This window comes from Orycteropus afer, unplaced genomic scaffold (genome assembly GCF_000298275.1).
Source record: "Orycteropus afer afer isolate SDZICR_OR568_19922 unplaced genomic scaffold, OryAfe1.0 scaffold00079, whole genome shotgun sequence".
Classification (NCBI taxonomy): domain Eukaryota; kingdom Metazoa; phylum Chordata; class Mammalia; order Tubulidentata; family Orycteropodidae; genus Orycteropus; species Orycteropus afer.
The window spans coordinates 4,393,646-4,405,499 of NW_006921666.1; the positions used below are offsets into that span (position 1 = coordinate 4,393,646).

Here is an 11,854-nt window from a genome sequence, read left to right on the forward strand (position 1 = left end):
TGCCCATCCACACCACTGCACCCTTCATCCAGGTAGCAGTGGGCGGTGACAGCTACAAGAGCCCCACACAGTCATCTCTCCTGCCTTGCCCTGTGATCCATCTCAGTGCCTATAGGCTAAAGACAAGGGACTCAAGGACACCCTGAGTCTGAGGCCCTCAGAGAAGTGGAGGCATGTGGAATCTGCATAGACCACAGGTTAAGACAGCAGCCAGGACCTGGCACCTGGCTGCACGGCTGCATCCATGAACTGCTGAACAGTCTAAATTTAGAAGGAAGAGCTCTCACATAAGCTTTGGGAAACAGGAGTAGATAACAGCAAAAGAGCTAAAAGAACCACTCCAGTAACGGGCAAATATGCCTTCTGTGCTATATGTCTGGGTGATCAGAGAAAGCTTCTCCATCACTGCCAGTGTGACTGGACCCAGATATTAATGATGCCTGTAGCTTGGCCCAGGCCTGAGGAGCCCTGCTCTTGGTGGCCTCTATAAACAGCTGGGTTTGCTCCTTCAGCTGGTCTAGTTCCACCTGAGTTGCTTGGTTCTGCCGAATCAACTCCTTGGTTTTCAAAGTGATCTCCAGTAAGCCGGATTTGTGCAGAACTACCAGGGTGTTCTGAAAGCGCCTGTGTTTGCTCTGCCGCTGCTCGGTAAAGACATCCGGGCTGCGGCACAGGTGCTCTGCGGCCCACAGCGGGGAGCTGTAATGAGCTGACAGTGGGGAGAGGGGCGAGCTGCTCTCTAAGCCATGCAAAGTACTGTCTGAGGCACAGACAGGACTGGCGGGGGAAGCAAAGGTCAGGCTGGGAGCCTTAGCCACGTGGCTGCTGGATACTGGCTGAAGAGTCTGTGGACTTCCACCTGCCACCAGGGAGGGCACACCCTGCAGAGCCGCGTCCTCGGCAAGTTTGGTGCTGGGTGGTGCTGGAGTCAAGGGGCTGGATGGCACATTGCCAGGCTTGGTTGGCTCACTGGAAGACATGCTCGGCCCAAGTCTCTCAGTACAGATTTTCTTCTGTAGCCCACTGTCCCCTCGTTCTTCTGGGCTGAAGGAAAGGCCCCTTTTGCCTGGATGTGGGGCTATTTTGGTGTAAGAATTTAGAATGGGCAGGTAGTTCCTAGAGTCCGACTTTTTCTCGCCAGCGTGACTTGGGCTGATGGGAGAAGGTACAGGTGGATGAAGGAACAAGAGCTGGGGCTGTGCTGAGATGACTTCAAAGGAGGGCTGGACCGTCCAGGACTGGAGCTGAGATGAGCTGCTGCCCTGAAAACAGAGGGAGAGAGCAGCACACTACTTACTACCTGCTGAAAGGACAGATGGTAGCAGCCCCTATGAAGGGGCAAGGCAGACACTCAAGGATCAGTGACAATGTCAAGCACAGAGCTGCCTTCACGTACAGGGTAGCTCTTGTCAAGAACAGGACTGGAGAACTGGCTTGAAGAGCCACTCATGTTTGACAGCACAGACTTTTTTTTAAACCTTTCCTATGGGAAAACTGGAGAAAAAATGCTATTACTCAGGAAAAGAAATTACAGCTAGCTGCAGTGATGCTTAAGTAATGACTGAGGCAGTAGAACATGGGTAGGACAACTTTCTGGCACAAGGTAAACTATGACAATCCCAAGACTAGAAATAAGACTTTACACCAAAGCCTAGCTGCATTTAGTTAACACCTGGAACCTTTTACCTGAAATCAGCTTTTGATTATAAAGTTACATATTAACAGGAATTTATGGGTCTGTTTTTAAGGCAGTAACACCCAACAATCATAAAACCATTCAAAATGATAATCAATGCCATTTGTTGGAGGCAACTATAGGCTAGCACTGTGTGATGTTCTACGTGGGTTATCTCATTCACTCCTTGTAACAAACAGCCCCATGAGGAGCTATCGCTTCCTTTCACAAACAGGAAACTGAGGCTTAGAAGTTTGAAATAAGTCGCTTTAGGTCACCAAGCTACTAAGTAATGGAGATAGGATTCTAGTCTCTCTGTGCCTAAAAATCCATCGAAACCATTCTGCTACACTGCCCTTGTTCTGTTACTCTTCAACTCTGCATTTTTAAGGTACTAATTCGGACAGAACTCTACCAAAGAAGGCCGTGATACTAGTCTTCAATATTTAAAAGCCAGTCTAGTTCCAAGCTGGGCCCAAAGGCACGTGTGCAGATGAGGCCAGGCAGAGAGCAAGCCTGACAGAGGTCCTTGTTTGTGGTGGGTCGTGGACTCATGTATCGGAAGAAAGCTGTGGACAGGTGCGTGGGCACACCATTTCACACGTTTCAGCTTCTTGGATGTCAGCGGAGAAACCTCAGGCCAACTATAATCCTCTCCCATGCAGAGGTTGAGATGGTCTGGAGAGTTCGTTCTGAACCCTCTTGGTGTCCAAATATACCCTGGGATACCCACAGGCAAGCAGTGCCAGGACCGGAAACCACCTTCCTCGTGGAAGGAGATAAAACACACCAGGGCTGTTTCAAAGGAGAGTTCAGCCTAGTTCAGTATAATCAGAAGCAAACCTTCGGGCAGCCCCCAAATCAGACTGATGTCCTATAGTGATCTACCAAGGCAGAGGGATCTAGAAAATCCCCAGTCTATACTTTCCCAAGATGATCTGACTGGATTGTTCTTCAGAAGCTATTATCATACCCACTGTCCTGATGGATACTTAGCTCATTTGTTCTCATTATTAGATTTTACGGATTGTCTTATTCATGCTGAAATCGCCTGAGGGAGTATGGAAGAGCATTGAAGACTCGGATGGGATCTTAGAATCATTTCACAAAGGACCTTCATCCTTCATGTTAACTCGTTGTGTGCAAGATCAGTCTAGTGACCGAACTGGAATCACACCTTCAAAGGAAAAATATCTAAAACCAAGGAGCAGTGAGCAAGACAGCACAGAAGACGCAGAGTTTAAAAAGTGCATTACTATTTTAGTCTTAGAATGTGCTGAATTCTACCACGTTAAAAAACAAAAGAAAATAAACCCTAGACTATTCCATCCGGTCAGCCGGTGGCCTAGCTTCCTGATGAAACCAGCAGCCTTCCTGGCCGGCCTCTTGTTGGGAAGAATGAGGCTCTGCTGGAGAAGCCTACTTCCTCCTTAACTGTGGGCTGTCTCAGCCTCCTGGAGCTGGCCTTCTAGCCAACAATAAGAAGGGATGTAAACCTGGACACCCATAAGGAGGGACAAGGGAGACGGAGAGAAAGGCAGGGAGAGCAAGAGCCTGGAGGAAGGAAGCTGGGAGAAGCTGCTGCCACAGCCCTGGAGGCAGGACAATCTCATTCGGCTCCGTTTCCTGTCTTTATTCTCCCCTTTCATTTCAATGAAAGGAGCTGTGCTTCCAGCTGAGCTGTCATTTGCCAAGCAAAAACCTCCAAATACCTTTTCCTAACTAGTTTCTAATCAGCTTGTGGTCCTCAGAATTAACTGGTAACAGTAAGAAGTGAATGCGTTTCCTGTAGGACTACAGCCATGTTCCTCAAACCTTTGTATGTGCAGTGGGAGGGTCAACTACAGAAAGCCAGATCTCGATTTTCACGATGGTCAAGCAGCCTCATCAGTGGACCCATGTGAGAACTGAGGTATATTCTCAGAGTAAAACAGGGTACATGAAACGCCCTTTGGTTTATGTCAGTCTTTTCTGTTCTTCAGACTTCTCTATTCTAACTGAACCAAGTTCACAGGATTGAGTTCTCAGTTTCAAACCCTGGAGCTCAGCTTAGATTTTCCTATAAATCTCTCCTTTCTTTCCTATCTAGACAATAATCGCAGAATATGTGAGTTATGTAATAAAGCCTGGAATATGATATTTTTCAACTCTGCGAGAGTGCTGTGTGGAATCTGCTGGTAAAGTCAGACCTAAACCAAAGAGCCTTATCACTCAGGGCATGGCTTTGGCTGATTACTAAGAAAATGCTCACAATGTGACATAAGAATATGGAAACTGCCTCTACCTCTGAAACAAATACACGCATCCAACATTTCCAAATTCTTAGGGCTAGCCACGCTAGAACGAGATTCTGTGCTTCTGCCCAACTCTGGTACTACTGAAGTGACATTTCTGCTGGGTCCCTTTACATATGACTAAAGCATTTTGGGGTCTCTTTGGACAAACAATGAATACAGAGATAGGGTAGTCTAGTCTCAACAACGAGAACACCCGTCACGATTCTCGTATTCACTTCTAAGGCAATGCTAGCAGGTGAAGGTAACATCCTCCTCCCAGGACAGAGAGTCCCTATCAGTGTGGCTCTAGTGGTCTTTTCTAAAATCTGTCATTGGCAAAGGAGAGCCTTTTCATAAGGAAAGCCCAGAAACTTCACTTGGCAAAGCCTTTAGGTCCTCCTTACCTGTTTGACCAGCACATTCTTCATGACGACCATGGGGGACAGGGTTGGGAAAGTATTGTTTGCAGTCTTGGAGCTCTGCCTCAGCCTGTCTTCTTGGCTCCAGCCTAAGGCACTCAGCATGTCCTCGGACTCCATCTGCTCCGCAGAGCTCAGGCATTCCGAACTCCCATCTGGTGGACAGAAGAGTGGTCAGTTCATTTAGGCCTCAGAGTAGGAGCTCTTAACCCAGCTCCCAGGGAGCTGTGAACCCCTTGAAACTGAATGCAACATTTGTGATATGTTTTTGAGAGTTTTTCTGAGGAAAGGGTCTGTACCTTTCAGCAGATTCTCAACAGGATCCATAACCCTCCCCTGATGCCAAAAGATAAGCAATCCCTGCCCTAGGACAGACTGACTTCCTTTCTAATGCTCTTGCAGACAAAAGCCTGTGTCAGTGAGGGTTCATGGGAAAGCACTCATCACCAAAGTCTACCAGAGAAATGGGTTGAAGGCTTCAAGTTAGTTCACTCCTTTAAAAAATCTGTTATTCATGGGGAAGGGAAGTGTGTGACCTAGGGCAAGCTTAAGACCTTCAGAAGCTCTGGGTACCACAGATATAATTATGATAATATAAACAAAAGCAATCTGTAAGCCTCTGATTTTATACCCATGCTGAAATTAAAATGGCTTCTTCCTAAATTTTCTAATTGTAAAATCCTGAATAAGGTCATCAAAGCTGAAGTCCACAATCTACCTTTCTTTGTCTCTCCCCCTCCACCCCATCCTTGGAAGTAGTCTTTCCTTGGTGTCCTGAGTCCTGCTGAGGGAGCCTGCTGGGGATCCTAGAGCAAGGTTCTCTCCAGGAACTCTAAGGGGAAAAAAGGACGGCTGCCCTATGCAAAATCCATGCAAAAAGGACAATTAGCTACCTGCTGGAGTAAACCAAGAGGCTGCAGTAAAAGAGCTGCTGAGGAGTCTGGAAATATCCTACATGCTCAACAACAATCTCCAGGCAGGACTGGAAAGTGACTGTCAACACCTGCATTTTCCCCAACTTGGAGGACAACTCTATAACCAGAGGATACTCACCAATAGAGTAACAATTCGGAATCTCCAGTGAAGCTTCTTAAAAGTTAGGAATATTGGGGCCCTCTTCTCCATCTACTGTATTTATCTACCAGAGGAGTGGTGGTTAAGCATGGGTATTTTTACAAAGCACCACAGTACCAAATGTGTTCATCAAGTGAAGGGCCACTGGGGCAGATACAATAGGCCCCAAACCAATATGCATACCTGGTACCTGGATCTTGGTTTCTAAATAACATTCTGCGAAAAAAAAGGAAACCAGGTGCCTTAGAGACCAGGCTCATCCCGAGTCTCCAGCAGGGAAGGTACATTGTGTTGTCCCAGACAACAAGAAAGGGCTGAAACACTGATGATAACATGCCCAAAAGACACAGGATCTAGCTGAAAGGGACTTCCACTGGCCAAACTTGGGACTTTGAATACCAACAAGAATAATGATTGACAAAGTGAATTATGCACTTGACTGCTAACCAGAAGGCTGGCAGTTCAAATCCAACAGCCACTCCTCAGAAGGAAAACGGGGCAATCTACTTCCATAGTGATACTGCCTCGGAAACCCAAGGAGGGGTTGCTACGAGTTGGGCCCGACTCGACGGCACAGAACAATGACAACAACAACAACAACATGAATACCTAACGATCCTCAGAAAAGGGAGAGGGGGTTAAAAACACTTCTTTACAGAATAATGACAGCTAAGGAATGTGTAGGAATGAAAGAATTAGAAAATCATCATTTTCTAACCAATAATATAGTAATTGATTCAGGCAAGGATCATCAGAAGATGGAGGTTAGAAACACCAGAGGGGAGAGTTTGTTGGAGAATAGAATAGTCACACTATCTCAAAGTATCATCCCATAAAGAGAAAACCAAACCAAAACCAAACCCACTGCCACTGAGTTGATTCTGACTCATAGTGACCCTATAGGACAGAGCAAAATTGCCCTATCTATAGACTGTAAATCTTTACAGAAGAACATCTGCCTCATATTTCTCCCACAGAGCGGCTGGTGGGTTCAAACTGCCAACTTCTGCTTAGCAGTCGAATTGCTTAATCACTGCACCACCAGAGCTCCTTCAAACTGAAAAGGGGATTTTTAAATAAAGACATCAGGCACACACTACCTTAATCTAGTGATCCACTGGAACATAACCAAGAATAAGACCAACTTTTGATTCTCCCTATGGGAAGGATACAGCATCAACAACGTATTTTTGTCAAAATGTTTATCCTGATCCGCAGTGTAGTAAATTACTTAGTATGGCTTTTCTACCCGTAAGTCATTGTAAACTCAGTGGTGGAATGAGCAACTGAGGAGGTCCTGATTGTAAATGTTATCTACCTGGGCTTTTCCGTTGGGCATGGCACAATGCAATGTTATGGGAGGCTCACTCTCAGGTGCTTAGAATTCTGTTGTTATGATTGGTTGGTTTGGCCACTCTGCCAAGCTCAAAAGGAGGCCTCCTAGAGGCAGAAGTCTCTGTCTCTGACTGCTGGTTGAGGAAGATGTGCTGCTGAAAGAGACACAGGCTCCTGAGACACGTGTTGCTGGGAAAGAGACGCAAGAGACAGGCATTGCTGAGTGAGACACCGAGGAACCAGCACTGCTGGGAAAGAGACTGTGAGAGACTGTTGGCCAAGGGACGGTGGGCTGGGAGAGAGACTGAGCATTTTTTCCTGAACCTAAATTATAGCCTGTTACTTCCCTAATAAACCCCAAAATCATGAGTAATGTCTGTGAGTTCTGTGTGGCCACTGCAATGAATTATCAAACCCAGGAGAGAGGTGGTGGTGCTTTGGGGGAACGGTTGGTGAAAGGGCTGGAGGGAGGCAGCATGTCTGGCCTTGCAGTAATAGTCCTTGTGCTATTGATGGTGATTCTGCCTTCCTCTTGTGGGATTAGAGGAGGTCAGAACATGCGGCCTCCTTGCCGTTTTTGCATGATCCTAATAATGAGGAAACTAACCATACTGTAAGACATTGTATTAAACAACTGGGCTAACTCATGCAGAGATGTCAGTGTTCTGGGAGAAAAAGGAAGAAAAGATGGGGAACGATTCTACGTGAATAAGACTGAAAAGACAGGAAAGCTAAATACAAAGTACAATCCTCACTGGGTCCTGGATCCAAGACAAACAGAAAGACAAGCAGCTACTGTTTGTAACTCCTGGAACAATGGGGAAGTTCTGAATATGGGTAACTGCAATGATAACTATATCAATGTTAAATTTCTTGGGTATGCAAATGACATTATAGTTATATGGAAGAATGTTCTTGTTTAGGGAGACACATGCTGAGGGTCAAAGTAAGCACCTTACTTTCAAATGAGTCAGCCAACATATAAATATACCCACTCCTCACTCAGCAACTTGGTTAGGTTCCAAAGACCAGGTCGTGATGTGAAAACTGGCATTATGCAATAATGGAGGACGACTACATCAGATCACAAAATGGAGGATGACTATACATACAGAACTGCCACATTACATCATTATGTAATTACCAAACCACTAAGAATTATGGCCCAACCAAGGTGACACACAGTCTTAAACCATCACCACAGTCTTAAACCATCACAGCCAGCGTCACTCTCACCTCACACCTCAGCACTCGCTATTGCCAGAGGTGTGCCATTAATACACAAAATAGTTGGAGAGAATTTTTTTACTCTTGTAAATGCAAAGTGTCAGATAACAAGAGAGCTGATAAGTGAGAAATAGGTATATATATATATATATATATATATATATAGTGGGTGTATATAGAGATAAATATGGCAAAGTAATAAAACCAGTGGCTCTGAACAGTATCTGGGACATTCATCAATTTTCTATAGATTTCAAAATTTTCAAAATAAAAGGCTGAGAAAATAATTAAAATGGGGGGGACCTAACTTGATTTTGCAAATTTCATCACACCCCAAGTAACTGGCACAATAGATAACTCGGGCAGTTATGAAATCACTGGCCCCTGTCCCACAAGTGGCTAGAGGCATTCACAGAGGCCACTTTCTGGGACATAATGAGTTCTGATTATTTTTAATACCACCCTCTATTTGAATAGTACAAAATTTTTTAAAGCACTTCTACAAAGAGGATGAGGAAACTATCAGAAATATCTGGACTATATTACACTCCACAAAGTCTCAAAACTGCTAGGAGAAGTAACAATGTCAATAGTATTAGGAATAATGGACAACAGAATGATTAATTTTTATTTTTTTCCTTGTATTTTTAAGATTTCAAAGTTTCTACAATGCATGCACACACAGCCTCCATAATACGAAGGACAGACAAAAACAAACTTGCTATTAAAAGGAAGGGGGGGGTGGGCAGGCCTGCAATGTTTCTCGAACCTGCCTAATCCTATAAATCACCAAAGACATGTCTACTGAGTCCAGACTCCAGGTCCTCCTTCAGACCTCCTCTGTCAGAACCTCCAGGGGAGGGGCCTGGTGATGGAAGGTTTAACAAATGCCTCGGATGCACCTAATGATGAGGCAACTTTGGGAAGCCACGCTAAGAGACAGAGAAGGAAACCCCCAGGGTTACAGGCTGGCCTGCCCCTCCCAGGGCTATCCTGACACTGGGCAGGCGCAACTAACTCCTCTTATTCTAATCCCTTGGTTGGTGCTCTGTTCCTCTCTGAGCTGCAGTCTGTTTATAATTAGGCTTCTCACGCAGCACTTATATGGGGAGAAGATATACCTACCCAAGGGCAAGAGAGAGCTAGTTCTCCTGACAGCCACCTTTCTCGCTATACATTAATAAATCAACAAGATTGATAGCGTATGCTCTGTGACCTTGGATAATATAAATTTCCACTCTCAGGAAGCTGACCCAGTCAGAATTCCCTGGCATCACTCCTCTGCATTCCCAGGGCCAAAACTGTTGACACTAGAACCATACTGAAACCACTATCCCGAGACCTAGAAATAAAAGACAGTCTCAGCACAAAATGAAAAGGTTCACTGGGGATGCATCTAGCTCATCCAGATCAGGTTCAAGACCAAGCAGGAAACAAAATTATTCTACTCTGATCTCAGACACTCAAGTTTGGAACTGGGCCAGGTGGCTCTTAGTCCAAATACAAAATACATGGACACCAGTGGGATGGCAGTGTGCAGGAAAGGATGTTTAAACTCAGCAAAATTTACTTTTTAAGCAAAAAAAGTTTTCTTAACAAATTACATACTGCTTTTGGTTTACTGACCGCCTTCAGATCTGTTATATGGTGACATGTGTAGCATTTTTTTTTCCTGCAATGTGACTATTCCAAAGACGAAGGAGCTAAGACAACGGAGTGACGTCTTAGTTCTCCAGTGCTGCTGTAACAGAAGCACCACAAGTGGATGGCTTTAACCAACAAAGTTATGTTCTCATAATTTAGGCTAGAAGTTCAAATTAGAGTGATGGCTCGAGGGGAAGTCTGTCTCTCTCTGGGCAGTCTTGGCTCTGGGGGAAGGTCCGTGTCTCTTCACCTTGCTTCCTGGTTCCTTGGAGGTCTCCGTGGAGCTTGGCATCCATCCTGCCCCACCTCCGCTTCTCTCCTTGCTCATTTAATCTTATATTTATATCTCAAAAGAGAGGACTCAAGACACACCCTACACTAATCCTGCCTCATTAACATAACAAAGCCAGCCCATTCCCAAAGGGGATTATACCACAGGCATGTTGTTGTTATTTGCCATCCAGTCTGCCCCACTCATAGCGACCCCTCCTTGGGTTTCCGAGGCAGTATCACTACGGAAGTAGGAATGCCCAACCTTCCTTCCGAGGAGTGGCTGGTGGGTTTGAACCGCCAGCCTTCTGGTTAGCAGTCAAGTGCCTTAGGCATTATGCTACCAGAGCTCCTATACCACAGGCATAGAGACTAGCATTTAGAATACATATTTTGAGGGGACACAATTCAATCCATAACAGAGTATTAAATTTTTCCCCAGTAACCACTTGCAATAGTTGTAAAGTGTAAAATTGAAAGTTAAGAATCTGAGTTGAGAAAAGATGTCAAATTATTCTTTCAGAATTAGCCCCGTGGTACTCTGACCAGTACCCTGCCCCATGACATCAGAATGATCATTTTATAGACCAGCTAGACTGTTATTCATCCGGTGTGGGAAAGCTTCCCATACTTGTCACACAAGCGAGATTTGAGGAGGAAATGTTTCAGGCAAACCATTCATCACAACATAGAAAGGATAAGGTATTTTTAACCTGAAAATCCCGAGTCCTTATCTGACTCAGCAGTGGCCATGCTGAGTTGACGAGCCACCTTCTTCATCTCTGTCCCTTTGCCTAATTTGGCCAGGAGTCTCCTGGGGCTCTCCCTGGTTGGGTTTTTCCTCTCCATGTCTTACTGGGCTGGAAGCAGAGTCATCGATGCTCTTTTCACCTGGATTGCTGTGGAAACAACAATTACATCAGAAGCCGTGGCCTGGGGAGCTGAAACAGGTGATCCAAATGGTGAGGAGCACAGGAAGGGCAAAGGAGGCTGGCCTTGCCACTTCAGCTGTGTTTTCTCAGAGGTCTCAACTGACAAAGGCTTCAAGTTTACTACACAGCAGAATGGTTTCCATCCAAAAGCAGACTCACAGTTCTCTCGTTGCCCCGATTCCATTACGAATTCAAGGCACACAAACCGCATTCAGTGGAAGCTTTGTAAACTGCTAACAAAGGCACATTTTATTAGGCTTTCTGGAATGGGTAACCAACTGACCCGCCTCTCTAAAGAGAGCAGCCGTGATGCAGACAGACAAGACTTGCTTTCCGGTATACATTTGCAGGCTCATGACCCACTGCCACCTCCCACAGTGTAGAGTTTCTCCATTAATCTCTCACTTCTCTGGATGAAGGGAGCTCTGGTAGCATAGTGCCTAAGGCATTTGACTGCTAACCAGAAGGCTGGCGGTTCAAACCCACCAGCCACTCCCTGGAAGGAAGGTTGGGCAATCTACTTCTGTAGTGATACTGCCTCGGAAATCCAAGGAGAGGTCGCTGTGAGTGGGTTCGACTTGATGGCAGTGAGTTTGGTTTTTTGAATTTCTCTGGATGAGGTAATGAACAGAGTAAAAACAACTCCTTGTATATATGCTACTTTTTGGCTTAAAAAACTTTTATGTATAAATAAGATCATACATAAGTAAGTGCTCTGATTAGACAAAAATGAGTTTACAACACTATTGCTAATGTTCTCTCATTTAAGCCTCACACTGACCTCCTTAGTTGCTGTTCCACTTTACAGAGGAGGAAGCTGAGGCACCGATAAGCACATTCAGTCATTTAAGAATATTTATCAAGTACTCACTATGTACCAGGCATGGTGCTAGGACTGCAGAAGAGAGTGAATGGAACAGACACGGTCCCTGCCTTCCTGGAGCTTACAATCTAGGGAGACAGATGTTAAGCAAGTTATCATACACCTAACTGATGACAATT

At 45.2% G+C, this 11,854-nt stretch overlaps 1 protein-coding gene across 1 annotated transcript; it reads right to left on the reverse strand.

Moving 5' to 3' along the window:
- Positions 1 to 368: 368 nt before the first annotated feature.
- On the reverse strand, positions 369 to 10,769 carry CIPC (CLOCK interacting pacemaker). Its single transcript, XM_007941343.1, has 3 exons — positions 10,634 to 10,769; positions 4,356 to 4,525; positions 369 to 1,262 (listed from the first exon to the last, which is right to left on the reverse strand). The coding sequence occupies exons 1-3, from the start codon at positions 10,767 to 10,769 to the stop codon at positions 369 to 371; spliced, it is 1,200 nt and encodes a 399-aa protein (XP_007939534.1).
- Positions 10,770 to 11,854: the final 1,085 nt, after the last annotated feature.

What these genes read in the sequence shown, in the direction of transcription:
- CIPC (XM_007941343.1), bottom strand. Translation starts at nt 10,769, where the DNA reads ATGGAGAGGAAAAACCCAACCAGGGAGAGCCCCAGGAGACTCCTGGCC. An exon ending in TAAGGACTCGGGATTTTCAG is followed by an intron (nt 4,526 to 10,633) that starts GTTAAAAATACC and finishes TCTGTCCACCAG; the next exon opens with ATGGGAGTTCGGAATGCCTG. An exon ending in AGAATGTGCTGGTCAAACAG is followed by an intron (nt 1,263 to 4,355) that starts GTAAGGAGGACC and finishes CTCTGTTTTCAG; the next exon opens with GGCAGCAGCTCATCTCAGCT.